Genomic DNA, 23,994 nt, shown 5'->3' on the forward strand with positions numbered 1-23,994 from the left:
CACACACACACACACACACACACACACACACACACACACACACACACTGCTGTGCACATGCAGGGTTGGCTTATCTGCTACAGGCTCTTGATGCACACTGCAGTTATTTCCAAAGAAGAAAGCACAAAATAAATAAATAAAAGCACCAGCAAAGAAAGAAACGACAGCCTCTCCCCTATTTTTACTCTCAAAGTTGAGAGTCTGTGAATTGGCAAATATCCAAATGAGAAAAACTCTGGTTTGAAAATAAAGCTTTATTCAGGGAAGAAGTCTTGGAGATAATTTTAGGTTAAATGCTGTTGAAGTTGCAGTGTCAAGTCAAGAGGCCAGCAGGCGATGTGGGAAGGTGCTGGAAAGCGTTGTGGTGTCTGTGTTCTGCATCTGTAGTGCTCACATTAGGAAAACAACCACCACGCTGCAACGACAACAATACATCATCAGAATAGATCCGAGTCGCTTTTGGCACGGAAGAAATGCGTAGTGTAAAAAAACCTCCACCTTTTTCTGTCTCACTGTGAATCTTTAATTTCTGTGTTCTGGGGGCCGCTTTATTGAACTGTCATGACTCGTGCATTTCCTGGGCCTGAAGGGCTCATTTTAAATTTGCCTCGAATGTTCAATGGCACTGAAGCGAGCCCACTCAATACCACATGGCCCAGCGCCTCATCTTCAATGGATAATGAAATATGATAAACGATGTGCTGAGGCCAGCCATCCCAATGCAACACCTGTTCTTCTCTATTGACAGCACAAAACAACTGGAACTCCTCCCACATTCAGCCCAACGGACCCGGTGACGTTACCTTCACCCCGGTGGCGTCGTTACAAAGCTTCATAATGGTCTATTTATAGAATATATGCATGTAGTATGGGGTCTTTCAGAATCCGTAAAGCAACTGTATGTTGTCCAAACCAAGTATTTCAACGATAAAGTCATGCACACGTGACTTTCGTAACTATAAGAACAAGTTGTGCGTTTGGTATCGCTTGAAACTACAAACTTCCGAGCTTTCTAATGCACCTGAACGCACCTCGGCTCGAAACACACTGCTATAAACGAGGACACAAAGCAGTCAGAATTCACATTCTACAGCCACTCTGACACAGTATGCTCTTGCCTAAATATTTCATCAAGGCAGATGTTATAATCGCTTAAAAACGGTGTTCCCCCCCACAGGATAGAGCTTTACAGGTTAGAGAAACACATCTATGTTGGAAAGCCATCGACTGCTATGAGTTTACTTGATAGTTTGATTTGTTTTCCCTCTGGTATCTTTATATTTTATTGAAAAGATAACAGACAGTGTGAGGCAGCGACCATTAGGACCAGTCCAGTATATCAAAGGCAAAGTATATTGGACAGATGTTTATCAGAACAGATACTGGCCACACACAACCGACACCAGCAAAGTCAGAGTCTGATTCGGCCTCAGTCTGTAAAATCTACAATCAAACCTCGAGGACCTTCTAACCCCCGAGAAGGACTCCATTCGTCTTACTTGATTCAATAGTTTTACACTCAGACTAGATTCGGCATTCTTCAAAGATAATATATTTATTTGTTAAAGTGAACAACACCAGAATTCCTAAGGCCATTGGAAGATATGGAAGATACAAATGTTGGACAGAAACCAGAGGATCTGAAACACTTGTAATGAAAATAGAGTATCATATTTTGATTGTAAGAATAATAATAACAATAATAATTATAGAGAAATGTATCTGCCAACTATTGTTTAAACCGCCGTCTATGTTTTTAATTAATTTTGTTATTACAATCAGATAAACCAAAAGTTATTTTTAAACTAGGTGCTTTTTTGAATAATTAATATATGAAATATTTTTGTTATTGGGAGACAAGCCTGACAAAATACAGTTGTCACATCCGTCCTCTCCCTGAGGGCTGTTTCCCTCTGAGTGTATGAATATGCAGCTCTTACTGGATTCAGAGATTTTCAACAGCAGCGCAACCTTTACATTACACGAGGAGATGTATTGGTTGGAGAACTGGATAAAGTATAAGCTGCTATCGTTTGCCAGATTCTCTGGTTAAATCCATCTGTATGATCCTTTCTATATGATATGATTTATTGATGCATAACTTTAAGCCTTAATATAATTTATACAGGTGAGTTGTATAAAAATTCATCCGCTGTACAGTTGTCATGAACGGAGAAATTAGCCATAGAGACCGAAACCGTTTCTTTATTCCAAGCTGGACATGTTTCTACTGTGAAGTTTAACATGGAGGTCTATGGGCAATTACTCGCTTTTGAAGCCTCGAGTGGCCGTTTGAGGAACTGCGATTTTTGGGTCGGCCTCATTTCTCAGCACCAGAAGTCGCCGCTTGGTTAAACTTTTTATAAACAGTCACTTTGGGACATCTCGCTGCTGGCAGAATTTATTTGTTCACAAAGCACATGCTTGGATAGTCAGCGTTAACATCCTGGTAATTAGAAAGTGGGTGTAAGGCAGCAGAAACAGTACGCACAATCAGCATCCTCCTCATCTTCATGCCGCCATTGTTACCCTTTGTGTCCAACGTTGGTAAATGTTGAAGAAACAGTGATGAGGACAACTTGTTCAGTGAGCGTGTGAGACACCTTTGAGAAGTCAGACTGTCTGTCTCACAAAACCAAACAAAGAACCAAATTAAACTGAACTGAAACGTTCTGTAACTGTGTTTTAGATTGAAACTTTAAGAAACTTTATTTTAGTTTAATTCATAAAAGAAAAGAAAATGCTAACCTTTCATTACACCCCCTCTCTCTTTATGGGATCCCATTATTCTCTGCTTTCGGAAACTGCTGTACAGTATAATAAGGAAAGGTTATTATATGAGTATTATTATAGGCTGCATGAGAGGAAACGGAGGGATGAGTTTGTTTTATATTTCAATTAAAATGACACACAGTATACGCTGTTTACGTCATCTAAGGTACCCCGTTACACCATCACTTTTAACATGATCAACAGTGCACAACGACACTGCAACACTCCTCTGTGCTTCCTGTGTAATTATGCAATCTGCCTGTAGTACAATCTATTATGATTGTAATTGACTGGGGAAAATAATAACGGCGTAATCACAGCCTCTAATATGCCCTGCAAGTTGTTGTGATCCCACTTTAATTTATTTAATTAACCGACGAGGCTGGTTATTGTCTCTCTCAGCTTGGATTCCCCGTGAGCCTGAGAGGAGATAATGGACGCTGGTGTTCATTCTGCCCGCATCACACTGCAGCACATCAGGTGAGCCAGGTGTCTCTTTGACAAGCAGTGGCTGCGGTGCTTTCAAAAGGAGTATAACCGAGCTTTTGCTGCTCCCTTGTAGCCACATTGATTCATATGCAGAGTTTTTATGAGCATCCATTGATTTTATCTGAGGCACGAGGGGATAATCCAATCACGAGTACATATGGAGAAGCCCAAAATGAAGTTTTTATGCTTTCCTGACGTTGTGACTGTGGCGCTGGGCCACTCTCCAGGATTACTGGAAGAGTAAAGGGGATTACATTTTCTAAATTGATATATTGAGATTGAGGAAATCAGGTTTACTGTACCTTAACAATGTCTTCGTTGGAGGACTTGCACTGCACAAAGGCGGAGACGTCAGTCACCGCTCCATTCATCTCTATGGAGACCATTTTGACGGGAATGGCCACGGTGCGTCCGGTCAGGATGGCCGTGTTGATAATCTCAGTGTCCTACGAAGAGATAAAACATAGACATGATATTCATGAAACAGTGAGAGGTAGAGAGGGATTTTCCTTGATGTTTCATCAGCATTCACTGATGTCCACATTCAAAAACACCATGGAGCCTCGCAGGTGAAGCTCTCAGTGGCAGACCACAACTCATTCTACGGAGACGTCTTTCATTGGATTTCATCAACTGACTTTTTCATTTCCAGTGCGCTGCTCTTCCAGTGAGCAGCGGGAAGTAACGGAAATGGGACATCATTTGGGGAAAAATAATAATCTTAACCTTTATTATTCAAGGAAACCCATTTTATAATGTGGTGAATCACGAATCCAGCTTTTTAGGCCGCATAAAAGATGTGACGTTTATGGTATCGATTCAAAAGGCCTCATGCAAATATCCATTGCAGTAACTCTGCTACGAAGCAGTTTAGGGTTTGGTAATAAATTTGCTTATGAACAACCAATATATTAAAATAATCCTAAATGAGGAAAACTAAAGTTGTGTGCACTGATAAATAGAATCTTTGAACTCTGATGAACAAGGCCAACATTGTCATCCCATCTGCATTTTTATTTTGAATGCCCTGGATTGCAAACAACCAATTAAAATACACACCAGGCCTTCGGTTGCAGCTTGTATCAAGTCTTTATTTATTTTGCAAATCGTGTAAGCTGCAAGAGGGTAACAAGTTTTCTCATTTGTGGCAGACGAGCAGCCCAGGAGAGAGACCACGTACTGTATATCTACTGAAATCAAAAATATTTAATTATCTGCCACCCAACGCTTATCTTAAAGTCTTAATGAGGGTGGAGAACATGGGACTGTCCAACTCTTTGTTTATTCATTAAGGGAATATTATACACAGACTCAGCATTTGTGTACCCTTAACGGTTCTCTATTTGATAGTCAGGGCCCTAATATAAGTATTATAATAACTATGCTGTGCAAAGAGAAGGAGAAAGAAGTCACTCTGTGTCGGTTGTGGGCCGGAATGCAGAAAATAAAGGAAATAAAGGAGGACCCAGTATAGAACCTTGGGGAACTCCATTTAGTGCACTAAGACAGCTGGAGCTGTTCATTTTCACACATTGAGACTAACATAGGAAAAGCATCGTACACTAATGATTTATCAGACATTCCTTTGTTATTGAACCTCTGATTGAGTTTGAGACAGATCAATAAATAAGGATGCAGAGCTCTGCTTTTTGTATCGCGAGTCAATAATCTCAATCACTGCAGCAGTAAGTAAGTTGAAAATAATAGCATTAGTACATAGAAACTCTTTGAACCAGTTCACACTAACACGTTATGGAAATATGGTTGTAATTATTGAGAAATGTGACATCTCTTGCTGTAGGACATATTGAAGGGCTTCTCATTACTGGGTAGGTTCACGTTAAACATACGTGTAGTGTAAAGTTGAAGTACTTTTAGATAATAAGGATCTAATCCGTCAGAGCCAGCACGTTTGTGTATCGAGTGTTGACAACATTAATTAAAACAATTCAACATAGCAGGAGACTTCTGAAACGTCAAACATGCCCTCCATGCTGCATATCATAGCTCCAACAGAGCTCCTCTCAGTAAGTCCAATCAGAGCTTCACACAGCCACATTCTTTGTTTCTGTATAATGATCCATGTTCTGTGAATCCTTTGAAAATGGTCAGAAACATCAGTGTGCTTGATGCCAATCACATCACACAGAATTGTTGTTTTTTTCTCAGCAAATGAATCTATTCTGACTGAATGCTGCGAGTCTTTTATTTGCAATCATGAAGCAAAATCTCTTCAACAACTCCAGTTAGATCTGTTTTTGTCACTAAATATAGGCAGAGCAGCTCTGCTTTTTGTTTTTTGGTGTCTGTTTATGAAACGTGGCCACTTTATGAGATGCAGAGCTCAGCAGACCTCTGTGGATAATTGACTGGACTCTGGGGCGAAATCCTAATTGAAAGACATCATCCCTAAGCTATAGTTGCTGTTTTGGCATCTGGTAAGCATTACTACACAAAACACCTTACAATTACCCGTGTGCTAGGGGAGCACTAATTGCGCTTACCTGAATTCAGCTTGGAACAAAAATCAGTCATCACTGCACAAAGCTATCATTTCACTTAATTACTATCTTCTCTACAAAGCAGCAACACACTTATTAGAAACCCTGTTTAATTATAATCCAAACTAAACTAATTAGTTTATTTTGGCTACATTGAATATATTTTAAGTTCCCTTTTGAAAGCCTTATGTGAGGAATAAGCTGAGCTCTCACCTACTCAAACACATTTTTTAATTTACATAAATTTCCATAACAAAAAAAAGATAAAAAGATAGAAAATGTATATCCAAGATTCAAACTCAGATCTAGTTGAGTCTATTTAAGTGTACAACATGTGTTCCCTAATCATCAAAATAGCTTTGTATATATTGTATATATAAATACATCATTTATATATATATATTCTTTTATATGTATAAATCATTCCTATCTTTGTTTTCTCTTGAAGTTAATTCTTTTACAAGTTCTATTTGATGTCCCTGCTGTGTATTTATACCTGCTGTTTTTGTGCTTTTAGTTATCAATTACGTATGTTTACGTAATACGTATTACATTTATTCATTTACAAATTGTTTTAACTATTTATACATCTATATGTATATATATAGATATATATATATAGTGAATATGTATGTGTAAAACACAGACTGCTTGTATATCTGTGAAGGAAAGAATAAAACAGATTGACTGAAGATATGTGAGTAATCTTAGTTTAACTATCTTCACTTATTCACATGGTTTAAATCACCTTCCTGTCTGAACTGTGTTTACAAACTAGTCAGTTGACGTACTTGTGCTTCTTGTAATCCGCTGAGCTTACTTAACGTGTGACACGCTATTTTACGCTCAGTTGAACTTCGGCAGCTTTTGAATAATGTAAACAACACATTTTGCCAGATGTGTATCTTAATGACTGCACAAGGATATACATGTACAAATGTGATGCGTGACCTCAAGCTGCGGGGTTCGTGCAACACAAAACACAATTTCTTAATTAACATCTTGTAGCTGGTGATGTGGCACAGAGCAGCTAATGGAGTTGGGAAACTCTGGCATAACCACTCTGCATCATCCTCCCTGTTCTCCAGCTCTCTTCTCCCGAAGAAGAACATCGTGGGTAAGAGGGCTTTGGCTGCTCTGTGTTAACAGTGGGCTAAACTGTGTGGGAAGCCTCAGGGTTGATTTAAGCTCTCCATTCCTTTCACATGGTAAATTCACCGGCCATCCCACCGTTCTCTTCCCGTCTGCAGCAGGTCAACTGCAGCTGGTGCACAGTCTGCGGTGTGCCGGCTATAAAAGCCTCTCCTTCATTCTCCTTTCTGTTGATTTACCAGCTCTATTTTTCATTCCTCGTCTCGCTCCTTCTTCACAAGTTTCAGGGAAAAGAAACCGTGGGCTCCATCCTTGATCAACTTCTCCATTGCTTTGTTGCACAAAATGCATCTTGTTAGTATTTTGGAGACTGAACCACCTCCCATCTCTTTATATCAGCAGTTTCTGAAAAAGTGCTGATCCGCCATACACGCTCACAGTGGGTGTAAAGAGCTGGCCGGTTTGCATCCACTGCTGACCTTAAAATGCTCAGTTATTCTACAGCAGAAGAAGTCCAGCTTGAGATTCAGTCTTTTGTTTCATGTTTTTTACATTTCACTTGATCCATTTCTGTTTGAAATGCTTCAGTTCCTCGACCTACCAGCCCATTAACAAAGCTCTGGAGACAGACTGGTTGATTCATGAATGCACGGTGGTCATTGTCTCTCTTCTAATTAAACTCTGAAGTCAAACATAAGAACATCACTTTTGTATTTCAGCCGTATTGTGTTCTTGTTAAGAGATAAGCAGCATGCTGCAGGGTCCAACTGTCAATTGTCACAGCAGAGACAGCAGTTATCACTGTTCTTCCATTCAACGATCCATCATCGTTATTAAATCACTCACTTCACACAACAGCCCCCAGGGCTGCTCAAAGCACGATATGCAGGAGAGGTTAAACACAACTGCAACTAAGCGACGCACAAAAGCATCACTGTCGGTATTCATTTCACCCCAACATATCATCACACTGAAGTCACTCTTTACATTTGGAAAACAAACAGTTGCGATTTTCCCAACTTGATCTCTAATAACGTATGTGATTTAAAGTGATCTGAGGAGAGTGAGTGAAGTCATTACTTGATTACCTGATTGTACATCACACAACCTTGACACTTCACACCATTCCATTAAGCCTCTCAACAAGCTGCCATAATGATAAAGTTGGTCTGTTTGCTCCGATAAGACCGACTGTTTTCACTTCATCAATCATGTATAATGGGGTGTTACCATTGTTTAGCTGTGTCACTTCTCCTGGTGGTGTGGGGGGGGGGACTGAGACGTCAACTTTTTCTTTTGATATAATTTACAATCCAATTAGTCTCCGAAAATAAAATGATGAATTAAACCTCATCTTTCCAGGCAACCACAGGTCCAGGACCAGCGGGACTCAAATCAATAAATGTTGCCGGATGATGAAAGTTTGAAGGTTAGTCGGACTCTCTTTCTGCCTTTTTACTGTTCACAGACTGAGCAGCCTCAGTTGATCTGAGATGGTCTCAAATTTGGGTTTTGATGTGAAATGTGACTATTTATATCACTGAACAATGCCAGTGCTACTAGATCATTTAATTGGAAGCATTCTGAGGATTCCCAGGCTGTGAAAACGCTCTGAAATGATCAAGCCTGACTGGTCTTTTCCTTTTTTCTCTATTTTTAAAACAAATGTAGCCAAATCTTCTTTTTACAGCGACAAGGACGACTTCTAATGTCCTTGAAATTCTCTGTCAACTGAAGATATTTGAAATGAAAACGACACCAGTGAGCTTTTCACTGCTCCGTCTAGTATTAACACCAATCCTGTGCTTCGAGACTGCAGCTAAAGAGCATTAAAGTCATACAGCAACACTAACTACCAAGGAATACAGAGTAGAGAGGTGACAGGCAGCTACGCATGAAGCACCCGCAGTTCCTGCCATCTTGCTTCAGAATGTACTTTTTTACAAGGAAGTCACACAAGGCAGAGCGGTGCAGCTAAGCACCTGGGTACAGGATGCATGCTGCTCACACATTTCTAGGGGACTGGAGACAAGAAGTGAACCTTATGTTGCAACAGATGTACACTACACGCAAAGTCAGAACTACAGCTCAAGTATATTTAACGGAGCTTTAGATGGACTGCTGTAATTCTGCAAATGAATGGCGGGGAAAGTGCTACTGACCGAACACTTGTTCCTGAAGAGTCTCAGAGCTCTCAAACCATGGCATTGTTCAGCAGTGTTGCACTTCCTGTTCCCTCATTTCAAAACAAACTTTTTTAAACATGTTTTTGGTTAGATGTCTGAAATCAGGTCTGTGGTTAACAAAAGCTGAAGAGATGCTAATGTTTTGTCAGTAAAAACCCCTCTGGTGAAGATAAAAGCTTCCAATCCTGCACACAGTCGCTTTAAACTAGAATTCATCCAGAGATGAGAGGCAGCAGGACAGAACATGCTCGTGTGAGGCGTTTTGGACAGCAATAACATTTTGTCCTTAAAGTGTGAGGACTTGTTGCACTTTGCCACGAACGCTGCAAAGCGCTGCCCTCATTCAGCAACTGTCGGACATCTACCCCTACACCACCGACATCCACTCTTCTGTATTATTTACTGCACGGTACATTTTAATGAGCAGATATCATGAGGGTTTGGACATTTTTCGCTCAAAACCACAAAAGAGGAAGAAGGCAGTGAAGACGTAGCCGGAGGTACAACAAAGGGAAATTAATCAAGCAAGAAGGTGCTTGCTTGATTAATTTCCCTTTGTTCCCGTAATCTGTTTACTACCTTCACTAATTGCACCTTTCACAAGGCGAGGAGAAGAGACCCAATTAAAAGAGTAACAGATAAGTGCTCCAGCATCGGTTGACTTTCTTAACTATCAGCAAGTGGAGATGTTGATTCCATTTACGTGTCATGACGATCTGTCTGTATCATGTCGGATAAGTGATATCTTTCTCATTTACAAGTGCATGCAGTCATAAAGAAAGATATTAATATCTGCAGCGTTGGTGCCGATAAAGTGGCCCTCAGGATTCCTGATGAAAAGAGAACGAGTGGAAGCGTCATTAGTGGGATTGCATAACCTGTGAAGATCATGCAGATCTGTGATTATGAGATGAAACAGTTCCCTCACAATCTGCACAAACAGCTTTTTGTGCTGCTTGGACGTCCTGAGCTGATACGAAGGTTTCAGCCTGATCCATGTATTTCATGAAGGGCCAGATTTTCCACCGCTGCTCTTTTCAATGTTCCTAAAGGCTGCTCTCTGTTCTTATGGACCTGAACGGTGAAACACTCAGAGCAGATCACTCCCATGGAATATTAAATAAATACATTTCAGACCTATTTCATTTAAATTTGGGTTAACTTTAATGGCACCAATGTAATGTTCCGCTGGTGTTAAAGAAACCAAGCAGGTAAAACAAAGGTTTGCGTAGCTTTCTTGCACTGTGCAGCAATACAATGTGTAGTGTAGCATTTAACCAGCAACACGGCTAATATGAGATTTACCCCGCTCATGATATCCACAGCAAAAATATGCCATTATGCTAGCATCTTGAAAAGGCAAAAATGTTAACGGAACATTTTCTTTAAAACAAAGCATTTCCGTTCTGGTATTTCGGTTTCTTTCCTCAAAGCAAAGCACGGTTAACGAGTCAGTGAGATAACTTTGAATCATTTCAGTGTTTCTGACTTAAATGGTAATCATATGAATCTGTCGTGCCGCTCACCATGGCCAGAGGAATGATGGCCTGGATGTCTCGCTGCACCACCGTCAGCTCCGTCACAACCTTCTCTGAATCGGGAGGCGGGTTCTGCCCCTTGTAGTCGATGTTCCAGTTGATCCGTCTGGTCACCGAGAGGCTGGTGAAGTTCTCCATCTCGAAATCCAACTGCATCACCTCCACGTTGCCCAAAACCTCCCTGCCAGACCATAAACAAATAAATAAAACAATCGCACACAAAATAGAATTCAAACAACGTCAGATGCGGCAACATATTCGTGAAAAAGACAGAATAACTCCGCCAATGAATCTGTTGACGGGATAGTTTTTAATTATTCAACAGGCCATCAGCTGAGCTTCCGGTGTTGTGTAACCAATGTTATGCATTCAGCGAAGCTTCAGTTACATTCATTGATGAGATGATTGTGAGAACATTTCACTGTGAGCAGCTCCCTCAGTGTGAGAGGCAGACCTCAGGCTGACAGACAGGAGACAGTTAACACGGCTCTCAAAGGTCACAGCGGGCCGCTGACAACGAGAAGCTTCACGGCCGACTTCCCTTCTGAAATGTTACCGTTCTTCACCCACATACATTTCATATTTCACTACTTGATGTAAAAAATAATGATGTTCAGGTTTTGAGGTAAACACCAACACTTTAAAGAACCAACACTACAGATAGTGGATTGGGTAATATGATTTTGTTGTCCAGCAATTATGATAAGAGGTTTTCGGTTTACATCTTTCTTGATTAAATGAAGTCAAGGTGAAGAAGCTGAAACTCTGCTAAAGTCTTTCACAATCTAATAATGCAATTTAATACCTTTAGTGCCATAATCCCTGTTTGTTTGTTGTCTGGTCACAAACTCTGAATACAAATCCTTCTGTAGGACGTACGGGGCTTTAGGCACCTGGATTGAACCTTGATGATGTATGAATGCACCGAGCCAACGTGTCCCTCCTGCTGACTACACGCCACCTGTCTTCCACAGATGTTTGTCTGAAAAAAGGTTTTTCCAGGATTGCAATCCAGATAGCGATCACATTTCCACAGAGAATATTTTGCATAACTAGTTAGTGGCACACACATGTAGTTCTTAGGAGACTGGGTTTGACCTGCTGATGCAATAGATAAAGCTTCACCGTGTCGGACCTCTCCTCTTATAACCATTCATTTGTTCATTACTAAAGAAAAATCGGATCTGACGTTGGACTTATTAATTTAGCTGTTGTTAAGAGAGCCGCTGAGACTAATGAGAAGGGACAGCTTTCTAATGGCACTGCTGCTTACCTAGAAGGAGTTATCATGTGAAAGACTCAGTGATTGTCTCTGAGAACAGTGTGCAGGTCTTGTCAATAAACAATCACCGCTCCCTAATCCTGCTAGCTAGCTTCTATCTTCAGGCCCGAGCGTGGAGCTGGTGCGAGGGGATTGCAAATTTGGATCTGCCTCCAACTTTCAAATAAGCGTAATTGCAGCGGCTGCAGATTCGCTTCTGGCCAATCGATAGTTTTAGGTCGGTAACTTGATTGCTCTGGGGGCCGTGCACGTGAAATATTTGGGCATTTTCTCTGTTGCTTCTCTCTGCAGGGTATAAGACTTCGGCTGGGACCTTGGTTTCACTGTTGCAAACACGCCAGAGATGCAGAGGCGATGACAGCCCTCCTGTTATGAAGATCCTGCTTGTTGGGTTTGTAATCCTGGAGTTCAACAAGCCTAACGTGACACCGTCTCACCGGTGGCGAAGGGGCAAATGAAATCTCTCTCCACCCGTGACGGGAAGCATCCCGCCTCAAAGCTCACCTTTAGCTGAGAGTGAGGCGCTCGCGGCCCGTCCTTCACAAAAGCAAAGAACCCGTCCCACCGTTCAGCCCTGAGAGCCCTTTAATGAAAGCTGGATCAAAGTCTCTGAACGAGCCTCCGCCCACAACCGGTTCCTCTCGGGGAACATCGGGATGAGATCTCGGCCTATTTGTCTCGACATCACTCACTGAAAACAAACACCCCCGTCTGTCTGTGACTCGCTAAAGCTGTCGTCAATTACAGCCCGCTGAGTGAGTGCATGTACCGCCGCTCAATACAGTGCCGACTGCCACCGCGCTGGAGGGGAGGGATAAGCATGTTCACAATGAACCCATTTGGGTGAGAGGGACTGTTTTAGAGTGAAAGAGAGCCAATTGAAAAAGAATGTAAGTGGGGAAAAGGAAGAAAAATGACATTTTGTCCTTCACGTCTCAAGCGATGCGCCAGTTACACTTGACATCTTGACACGGTTTCTGAGATCTGAATCAGTGATGTGGTGTTTCCTAAAACATCTTCTGTCTTTCTGCGCACACCTTTATCTCTCTTTACATTACTAACAGCATCAACCAAACCCATGACAGTAGTTACTGTAGTTAGTTCTCTCCACAGCTCTAGTAGCTGCTGTGTTACAGTCTTATTACAAGTCCTTAGGGCGCGTCAATGGGACTATGGGGTGACCTTTTCATCAGAATACTAAATGATGCATGTGTTAGCTAATTAATGTCACCAGTTCCTAAGGTTTCAGAGGAAATTATCACTCCACAAGGGAATGTGTTTTTACGAGCTTTCCTGTACTCTGTTATCAATAATCTTCCAATATTAAAATGAACAATGTAAATACTTCTATATATATATATATATATATATATATATATATAGAAAGAAAGAAAGAGAGAGAGAGAGAGAGAGAGAGAGAGAGAGAGAGAGAGAGAGAGAGAAGACTGGTGTAGATATTAAAGTGGTTTGACAAATTTAAATGCCACATAAAGGCATTTATAAAAGTGAAAACTTGAGTGAGTGATTTCATACCAGAGGAGGAAGAGGAAGGAGGAGGAAGGAAGTGGCTCAAAAAACGTCTGGTCTTGTTTCCAGTAAGTTAATGATGCACTGCCTATCTGCATGGCACACAGTATATATTCCAAGAGTTGTAGCTTGGGGCTTTTCTCAAGCTCAGGAGGATTTGGTTCTTTGATCAGAGGTCTGTTTGAACTGATTAACAGGGAAGAGTTCATTGGATCAAAGCACCGCAAGGCAGTGTTACACCAGCGATGGAGAACAGAGGGGCTCAGAACGGTCCGCGCTTAAGCCGGGGATACGCGCCATCTTTAACCACGCGTCTGCACCACGTAACGCATCACGTTCATTTCTGAGGACGCACACAACACTGACTTTTCAAAGCGTTCATAGCAAAGTACGGGGACGTTTTATCAAAATAATATATTATGTGTTTTACCGAGAACGAGATAAATATTAATTCTGTGTGTTAAGCTGAAGCCAGTTAGCCTAGCTTAGCATAAACACTGGAGGCAAGGGCAAACAGCTAGCTCAGCACTGACCATGTTGTATTAAAAGTAAAGTACATATTGTGTTTTTAGAGGGATTTACGAGCTGGATCTATTCTTCTGATGATCATCACAAACGTGCGTAGCTTCTCAGCTTCTCCTTGTCTTGTCATTACAGTGAGGTTGCCAGGTTTGGTATCTCTGTGTCAGGGCAAAGATGGACTGGGCAGAGGAATAAAGTGTTGTAGTCTACTTTCCTCCATTTATCACTGCAACTGTAACTACAGTGACTCTGGGCTCTGAGGACAGCCAGAACCAATACTGTGTCTGAGTGCATGATGTGTAAACGCAGACGACGGACTGAAGCTGCTGCTCTGCCAACGTGCTGCTTTGATAAACTGTGAAAATGAGACCGTTTTATTGTTTTAGAGGTGTTGGTTGACCCAGGAGCCAGAATAAAAAATAGGCATTGTATGTTTCTGCAAACCACGAATACGTTGAATCGCGATGTTTATGAACCAAAAACACGTTTCATATCAACATTTCTACATACGTTAAACGCGTTAGGCTAGGTCAGCCATACTCTGGTTCCAGCTGTAATAGCACGAGGTTGATGATCTTCTCATCTCACCGTCAGAAAGAAAGCAAATAAATGCAAATCCCCAGAAACTTAAAAAGTGCTTATATATATCAGAGGTTTCCATTTTCTGGCCTATATTACTTACCGACAAAATTAAATGTCAATTGTAATAAACGACTTTCCCTTGAGTGTGGAAACAGTAAACATCCCCGAGAGAACATCTATTTTTCATGCAGCTTCAAACGGGCAAACATCACTGATGATGGAGCAGCTTAGACACCAGATGAAAAAACTCTTTTCAGTCCAAAGCCTCTTTTACACAGAGATTCCACAATACTGCCATTTGAAATTGCATGCCGACATGACGTGTAACTAGAGCTTGGTATCTTTACCTTTAAGGTATCGACTGAAATAATCCAGTTCCAACTATGACCAAAACTTCTCAGATCAAGCGATACCTGCAGTCGATCCCTTTGGTGCCCAGAACTAGAAAAATAAAAGACTATTTGTTTGGTTTTGCTTGCAGCAATCGCCTGCATGCACGCAGCTCTCAACACGAAGATGCCTGAGCCGGCGGCTAGCAGCTAACGGCGCTAACAGCGCTGACAGAGCAAACAGTTTTACACATACTTTAGCTCGGCTCTTCGTCTATCTCTGCTGCCGGCTTCATGGTGGAATGACTCTGACCTCCCATTCCCTGCTTGTACCGTTCATACAGACCGGCGAGGCAGAAGAACGGCGCAGCATTGAAAGGGCCTTATTTCAGTCCTGCAGAAGTTTTTGTTAAGAGTCATTATTGGCACTGAATCGTTTTTTTTTCTGGTTGCATCGGTTATTTAACACTGAATTACTCAGAGCAAAAAACACCTCATCTTATTAATGAGATGTTTTTTCAGTTGTCCTGTAATGCCACCGCGTTCTTTAGCAACATTATTCATGTGAAAGCCATCCATTGACCGCAATCAATAATGCATCGGCTCATGCGGCGTTATCAACGAGCTGCTGTTAGAATGTGACTGGGAACCAGATGGAGGGTTACAGAAGAATAAGTACGGTGGATAATCCCAGCAATGACTACAGAGGGATCTGATGGAGAGACACAAGATAAAGAGAGAAAAATGAAGAGAGGAGAGGGATGAAGAGATCAACGATACGCCCCCAAGGGAAAACACTCTCACCTCATTTCCTCCGTTTCAGGTAGATTTGAGTAAACAAAAGCAGATGTACAAACAGAAGTGGTACTCAGACGCATCAGCAATGACGTGCACAATGCTGCTGGTGTATTTATCTGTTTATGTGTCTGTGAGGAGGAAGGGGGGGGGCTTTAAATCTTGCACAAAAAGACTTATGAATGAGAACAATTATTGAACTAAAAAAAACACAGAACTATGCTTATTACTGAATTGAATTGGGTAATTAGGAGAAGAATTGCCTTGAGAATTCATGTATTTTGGGGCTCATTGCTGTCTGAGGCTGCTGCACAGAGTGTCCTCCAGCAGTGTAAACTCCATACTCCCAAACAAGGAAGCAAATAGGGTTGAATATTCTTTCTAGATAAAACAAATCAGCTGCTAAAAGCATGTTAACTAAACTGAACTATTAAAATACATAACAGAGATTATAGAGTGTTGCAGGGATGAGGTACTGAGTCCAACCGGAAGTTAGTGTCACACTGGTTCCCTCAACCAAAAGCCAATTGGATTCTTCCAATGGATTTTGAATTATTGCAGAAAATAATCTCTGTGGCAAACACAAGTTTATGATTCTTACACATTTTGTGCATCAAGATAATAATAATAATAATAATTTATACTTGGATTGACTCGTTTCTCTGCTGGAGAGGACTCAACCATCACATAAACATATTCACAGAGCAGCTTTAAATTCAAGCAACTAATATGACCTCAGGTCAGGAACATAAGCAGCTCCATAGTGACTCTTCTGGTAGTCAGCTCCCACAACAATGAATAACATTAAATGTTTAAATCCCTGTGTGATACATTAGTGACATTTACTACGTTAACCTTTTTGAAATTCAACACCGTTTTGATACAAATAAAGACTTCATCCAGACCTCCAAACTACCTAAAATACCAATTTCCCAACACTGCTGTTTGTTTCCACAAGAGAATCTTCAGAGGCTTGAGTGCTTTATTTTATATAAAGAGAGTTTACGCTCACACTCAATCAATTTGATGGGAATGAAGCATCACAACATGAAGCGGTCCGTAACTTCATGACTTCAGACGGCTATTGTTTGGCCGTTTGGCTTTAGGTGGTCACAGAATTGACTGGGCTCTTGACAAAATCGAGCGTGACACGTTGTTTTTCTATCCATGCTTGACCCCCTACTGGACGTTTCACACCCGGTGACAGGGTGGCAAAGATTACATGGCACGGGTCACTAAATATAGCAAGGCAGGCTGCCACCAAGGCGCTAAGACGTAAACAAGGGTGAAATGGTGCATTTCTTTTCCAGGTGAGGCCACTCTGCCTTCTTCCTCTCTGTGCTGTTTCTCCAGCAGCCATGAGGGAGTCCAGAGGGAAGGCAATATTTAGACCAGCAGTCGCTAATATCTCCCAGCCTAACTCCCGCGCTGCAGCTCTTAATGAATTGAACGCATCACATATTGTGATTTATGGTTGTACATTTTTTGTTGCTTTCCCTCGGTGGGACGAGCTCAAAGGCAGGCCAAACTGCACCCACATGAATAACAAAAACCCGTGAATACAATGTGATTGATGTTGACTGTGTTCATGTGCTGTTGAATAGAATCACTTCACTCTAATTCCAGAAACAAAAAGAGAAACGTATTTTCTCACCTGCATCAATGTAGAAAGTTTTGTTTTGTAGAGATTTTTGCAATCATTTCTGTACAATTTACATAAATGTAATTGTAGGTGTTGCTTGAAGCAATCATCTCATCAATGGTATTTTAAAAACAGCAGACAGAAACTGCTTCTGTTTTTTTTTCTGGATAACCCATCAACCTTCCTGTCAAGAGTTTTCATTGGAAACACTTTCTACCAAAGAAATAGTCCCGAAGAAAAGTGAGGAAGGAGACTATGGAAAGAAATGTTTCACTGCTGTGAGCATCAACAGTTTTCATCATATTTCCAATTCTTAACTGTATCGGAGTGGATGCAGATATGCTAAAATCAAAACGATATTGTTCTAAAAGCACAAAAGTGACCCTTCATGTTCAGGTCTATAATAACTATATAATAATCACACACAGGTTGTACTTCTTAAATAGGCCGTACATCATTAGATTACACTGAGCTTGCAAATCACTGAGCAACTCTAGTTTCACTGTTACCATAAAGTTGCATTTAGCGTAGAATCGACCCAGACAGAGTCCATCACAGTCCCGTCAGCCACTACAGGGCTGTGATTAGGTGATTTTTAGTCCTTTGAGGAACTTGGAATAATCACTGCTCTCAGACAAGATCTCATCTCAAAGGAATTTTAATGCCAGCAGTCAAAATGGTCTACCGCATCACTCCAACGTGGGCTGAATTAACAGCAGATGTAGTGAGACTAAGCAGATAAGATCTCCGTTCATTTAACGTGCTATAAAGCAGAGGGTGCTTTAGTCACTCTGCTGCGGGCCAAAGCTGTGTTTTATCTTCTGGAGCTCCCGGGGCATTTACAGAGAACGGTGTATGCTTTTAAAAGCTGCCTTTAATCAGGGAGTGAACTATGACTGTTACATGCAAGGAAACCTTGTTTGGGACCTTTTGTCCATTGTTAAGGAAGACAAATACCAGCGAGGGCAGGAATCAACAGCTCAGCTCCAGCAGTCGGTTAGAGACACGCAGTGTGGTTAGGCCCGGGGCGGTTGACTTACCCCTGTTTGACTGCTTTGTTCTTGTTCACATCGATGGTGGTGATGGAGTGCTTGGCGCCGGACTGAATCTCCCAGTCCACCGTCCACTGGGCGTTCTTTGACTTGGTCTCGAGCAGGTTCACCCCTTTCTTTGCTTTGACCCTGCAGGAAACGGCCAGGGGAAAAAGAACGGGATGAGTACATTTTTATTAGAAGAGGGGAAGGGGTGGGGGGGGGGGGGGGGTTGATTTATATGCAAGGTCAGGGGTGAGCGCCCTCCATGTGCAGCAGTCCTTCGCCTTGTATTGCATCATGGCAAAAGCAATTCCACAGATGAATCAATAACAGAGATGAATGAGGATGATACAAAGATACTACGTCAGGTCACAGAGTCCACTAACGCTGCTGAGATCTAGTCTGCTTCGCTTCTGACTGCATTGACCACTGACGTCTGGAAGCTTCCAAATTCAACATTTACTCACAAAACGAATGAGGCATTTCATATAATAAAGAGATAAAATAATCTGTATCAGGATACTGTATTCATTCCCTCAGCTCCTTGGGGACAACATGCTGCGCAGGAAGGGTCAGGGTCAGCTACTGAACAGGATTCAGTTTTTGCTCAAGGACCTTTCAGCAGAGAGGGTGTTTGAACCTGGAACCCCCGCCTCATACTCCCTGCAACCTAATATACATATGTGTCCAACACGTACATTCTGGCTCACATATCTAAATGCGTACACTGACATGCACACACAAATGCAGCGACCACAGACTACACATTCTCCTACACGCATTCATAACTGTACGGTGCCTGCAGAGGTTTTGCACGTTCGCATACTGAACATAAAGTATCACATATATGTTCCACCCACACAAATAATCCTGATGTGTCCATGTTCCCAAACACTAAATCAATAAATCAATACAATATATGATACACACATACATAAATAAATAGCTTCTAAAGAAGTAGAAGAAATAGTAACTGTAGAAAAGTATAAAGTGACAAGATAGACTGACTGCTCAAATATGCTGCAAGATACTTTCCTCATTTCCCGAAGAATGGTCAGGCCTTGGTTTATCTTTCAAGATGTTTAGCGGCATAGTCCAGATAAAAGTGGACTTAGATTTGAACCTGAAACATCACGAGTCAAATATTGAAAAGATGTAAACAGTGACTGTGACACTAAGCAGGGTTTTATTGTGTTTTGATGACACTGCACCTTAAAGCAAGAGGCTATTTGAACTTTTCTGTCAGCTGGATAACCAAACCAGTTGTGGCAGCTGTGCGTTGTGACTGAACCCAGGCGTGCTATGAAGGTGTCCACTGACAGAATAGGGAAACAGCCGAGAGGGAAGAAGCCCAAAACAAAAGCACTCAGTTATCATTGTGGTTATTTGACCACAGAGCCACGCCCGACTCCTGCACCGCCGCTCGATGGAGACAAGCGGCCCGTCCACAGACGTGCACTCATGGAGATTATTGATCTGATGCTCTCATTTTCATGAAACACAAGACGGGGATGAATTATTAACATATCTGGCTTTTGTTCGTCTTGTGCCTTCAAGACAATTCATTCAAACACCAGACTTGAAGCTAAGTTAAAGGTCACACATCATGCTCAATTCCAGGTCCATACTTGTGTTTTGGGTTTCTACGAGGACATATTACTGAGGTAAAGTTAGAAAGATATTGACAGATTTATTGAACCGGGAAGTCCGAATCTGTCAATATCTTTCTAACTTTACCTAAGTGGACATATTTACATGCTTTAATGTTCAAGAAACATGCTATTTCTCTGATAGTGTCTCTGTGAATGAACCTGTATTCACCCTCCTCTGGAAAAAGCCCAGCCTGCTCTGATTGGTCAGCATTTCTGTCTTCGCAGCGTCACTGCAGCAGCTGAGGACTCATCAACTACTCCGTGTTTAACAACACATCTGTATAGTCGGGACATCACAACCTCATGGAACTCCTGACGGCTCTTTCAAAAGGATCCCAACTAAACTGCACTGTTACGCGTTGAGGGAAAAGTGTTTCCTCCCGTATTGCTGCTGCAGTGTTAACTCTTTCAAACACACCACCACCTGCTCAGGTTTAGGAAACAACATCGTGGTTTGGCTTCAAATGAAATGAAGGCAAAATCACAACACAACTGCCCTGTGTATTGACCACAGGCATGGAAATCACACTTTCTACATTGTGGAAATATTGAAAGAAATATCTTAAATAATGTATTAGACATAATTAGATGATAATGATATGGAGAGCATCAGACAATGTTCTCACGTTTACAGACTAAACTCTGGGGATCTTAATGATCTTAATGATTTCTTTCCTTTACAGGAAGACAGTGTCGTGTTCTTCTCTTCCCGCCTTCAGATCAGTCGCCAGTGTCTCATTTACATTCGGCTGAAAGTCTGACCCCCCCCCCCCCCCCCTCCCTTTGCGACATCTTCCAGATCGTTCCATTTATTTCTTTGACAGATAAAAATTCTGAAGTCCCGCTGAGGTGTTTCCATTTGCTAAGCTAACCTGCGCTCAGTGCATCGGCCACTCATCCATGATTTGTGAAAGCAATTGACTTTCAGCCGAAGTCGTCTCCCCTTCTGTCAGCCGAAGTAGCCACGCGGCTCAGACTGCATTCTAATGTCAGCGCCACAAACCTCAGTTTGCTGCTGAAAGTATTTAACAAGGGATTAACAAAAAGGCAATTATAACCGTAAACTTTAAAATTGAATACATATAAACCTAAACCTATAAAAACGACGATTATCATAATTACCACAATATTGTAGATTCAATCTATAAATACTGAAAGTTTCCTCATTTGCTGACCTAAACGTGCCATGTGTGCCTCAAACCCTTTCCCAATCTGTGTGAAACAAACGGACGAAGCAGCTCTCACAGGTCTGCAGCCTCTGAAACTCGGTTTCTGGTTATTGCAGCTCTTATTGTCTTCTTTCATCAAATCCCCCCGCATGAGAGAAAATACAGTTATCATCTCGCACAGCTCCGTCAAAGAGGAGATGAAACAGAGAATATGTAATGTTTAAGAAATCACCCTGATCAAGCGCGTCGCCTTTGATGCGAGTTGAAAAGGGGAAGCGTAACTCCCTCAGACTCTCACTAAACGAGGTGACCCAGTTGCAGCTTGATCACTGTAGCTCGTATAAAAAGACTCATGAGAGATGATAATCAGGCATTATTGTAGTACGACCGTATCCTGGTCAGGATGCAACCCTGGTGAGTAATACTTGTATTTATATTCATTACTACTCTCACCAGCAGCTTATAAAAGCCTCTACATATTCTTCATAATCTTCTACAGAGAGCCTGCACGTTGCTCAGAACCAATGCTTTTAATCAGAATTTCTGCACCACAAATGAGAGGGGATGAAGCATTACCCACGGGAGCGCCACATGAATCGGGCTCCCCATTGAACAGTGTTAATGCTGATTAATGAAAGAGCATCGCAAATGGAAAAGTCGTGCAGCAGTAACCTGCAATAATACACGCCCAAATTCTCAGAATCTCCGCGGGCTGCTGCCGCACGGAAAGGTGGAGAGGCAGTGTGAGCCACTTCAGCTAAGACAGAGCTATTACTTACTCATTCCACACAGATGCCTTCTGCCATGGCAACACCTATTAGACACCGAGGTGGCAGGCGGACTGCTAAACAGGAGAGCGTTTGGTCAACACCTTTCAGGGCCAGATTTGTGAGCTTCCCCTGGGTTATCAGATTCAGTCTTTGTGTTCAGAGGTAAAGCAAACACTGACCCACAGCATGAAACCACCAAAACACAGCGCCATCAATCGTCATCATTACCAACATGACTTGATCAGCTGCTGTGAGTTTTGCAGGTTATTATCTATTTTAATAGGACATTTTCAGCCAGCACAGAGTTTGGTAGAAAACTCATCACATGCAGGAGCTGTGAGGCATTTTTAAACATCCATCCGTCCAGTAAATGCATTCTTAGCTGCTTGGCACAGACGTGCAACTGGTGTTAAAGGTGCAACCTGTCAAATATAGGGGGCAGAATTTCACCTCTGGGTGCACACAATCTATTTACAGTCATCAGTTATAGAAAATAAACTAACAGCAGCAAGAATATGCAAAATTGGACGTATAGTTCACGTCAGCCGTGTGTTGGCTGTGCCACTAACATTACACTCGTCATGTACATACAGGTGGATGAGGGGGGGGGAATCACCAGAAGCCCCACGATACGATCTTATTGCGATATTAAACATTTTGCAAAATGCTGAATGCTGCAAAATGATACCATTTGTCAACATCTGTTTTATCTAATAAGTTTTTTCACTCAGTTCAACCAACTTGTCTCTTTTTTATCACTTTTTCTTGCAGCAAAATGTGTTTGTCAGAACAGCAGACAGTCTGAATTGGACTGAAAAAGCAATTTATCAAAAGGTTTTCTTTGCATTTACAAGTGAATAGTTTCTATAATAGAAGATCAACACGTGTTATCCAATATTGCAACGTAAAATGTTGTGATATTATGTTTTTATGTTTGATTTTCTCACCAATCCCTAAGGTACATACATGACATGTGACCTCTGCATTCAACCCGTCCTCAGCATTGTAGGAGCAGTGGGCTGCTGTGAAAGGCCCTGGGTCCACTGCCTCCCTCTGGGACACTTTGACATGGAGACAGTAGGAGTCGGGGATTGAACTGCCAACCTTGTGGTCAAAGGACGACCCGCTCTTCCCACTAAGTCCTAGTTTCCGCAATTTATTGGATTAAATCCAAAGTGTCAGGAATGAAAAACAACTCGTATTTTTGTTTCGTCCTCCACGCAACCGGGATACTTCTTCTTTGTCCTCTTATGTTGGACTCTCTATCGCCTCTCGAGGTACAAGTGGTCCAACAAGACCGGCCGGGTCAGAGCTAGCTGGTCAGCATGCTCATTTCAGTAGATATTGACGATGTTACTTCGTTGTTTGAATGTTCTGGCCAGATCTTACACATTGCACCTTTAAAGACACTACATATATAAAAACTTCTTTATTTTTCCTGCGGCATTGAAAGCAGCGTTCTTGTCTCTTCTCTGCAGCCCGCTGTGTCTCCATGGTGTGCTCGTACTACTTGAGAGCTTGGATTGCTCTCCGCTGGGCACAGAGGCCGACATCCTCATGACCCATTTATGACTGCTGCCAGAAATCATGTCAGCTGCCATGCCGCACGCTGTAATTTAATATAACTGTCTCATGTTAATAAATAAAATATGCAAACCAGAATTAAATCAAATCAAAGCTCCCCAGTCCTTAAATGTTCCTTAATGGCCCTTTTAAAGAGTATTTATTGAACACATTTCAGGATGTCCCCACAGGCAGGGCACTCACAAAACTGCAATTTTTCCACCACATAATGAGACTGACTGTAAAAAAATGCCTTTTTTGACTTTAATCACTTTAAATCTCGGCAATGAAACACAAGCTGAATAGTGTAGACTGCATGTGTGTACTTGATATGATTAATGTGAGTGTTTCATTATTAAAAGGGCTGTTTGACAAGCTGAGGGTTGAAGTCAGGGTACACCAGCTGAAACTCAAGGTGCGTGGATGCTGAGGTACAGCGACGTATCCTGATGGACGTCGTCGATGGCTGACGTGTTCAAAGGCTTCTTGGACGCTTGCGTGTTTTGATGCACAAGTAAACCACCAGTTTGCCGAGTCATGGCGAAAAAT

General features: G+C 41.8%; 1 protein-coding gene across 2 annotated transcripts in view; it reads right to left on the bottom strand.

The window, feature by feature from the left end:
• Positions 1 to 23,994, bottom strand: part of tmem132e (transmembrane protein 132E) — a 364,570-nt gene that overhangs the window by 35,491 nt on the left and 305,085 nt on the right. For both annotated transcript variants that reach the window (XM_031874112.1, XM_031874113.1), the window contains 3 exons: positions 18,298 to 18,438; positions 10,567 to 10,759; positions 3,564 to 3,707 (listed from right to left, as the gene is read on the bottom strand). In XM_031874112.1, coding sequence (XP_031729972.1) covers positions 3,564 to 3,707; positions 10,567 to 10,759; positions 18,298 to 18,438 — 478 coding nt within the window. The remainder of the gene's footprint in view (positions 1 to 3,563; positions 3,708 to 10,566; positions 10,760 to 18,297; positions 18,439 to 23,994) is intronic.

This window comes from Anarrhichthys ocellatus, unplaced genomic scaffold (assembly GCF_004355925.1).
Source record: "Anarrhichthys ocellatus isolate YVR2014 unplaced genomic scaffold, GSC_Weel_1.0 scaffold78, whole genome shotgun sequence".
Taxonomy (NCBI): Eukaryota; Metazoa; Chordata; class Actinopteri; order Perciformes; family Anarhichadidae; genus Anarrhichthys; species Anarrhichthys ocellatus.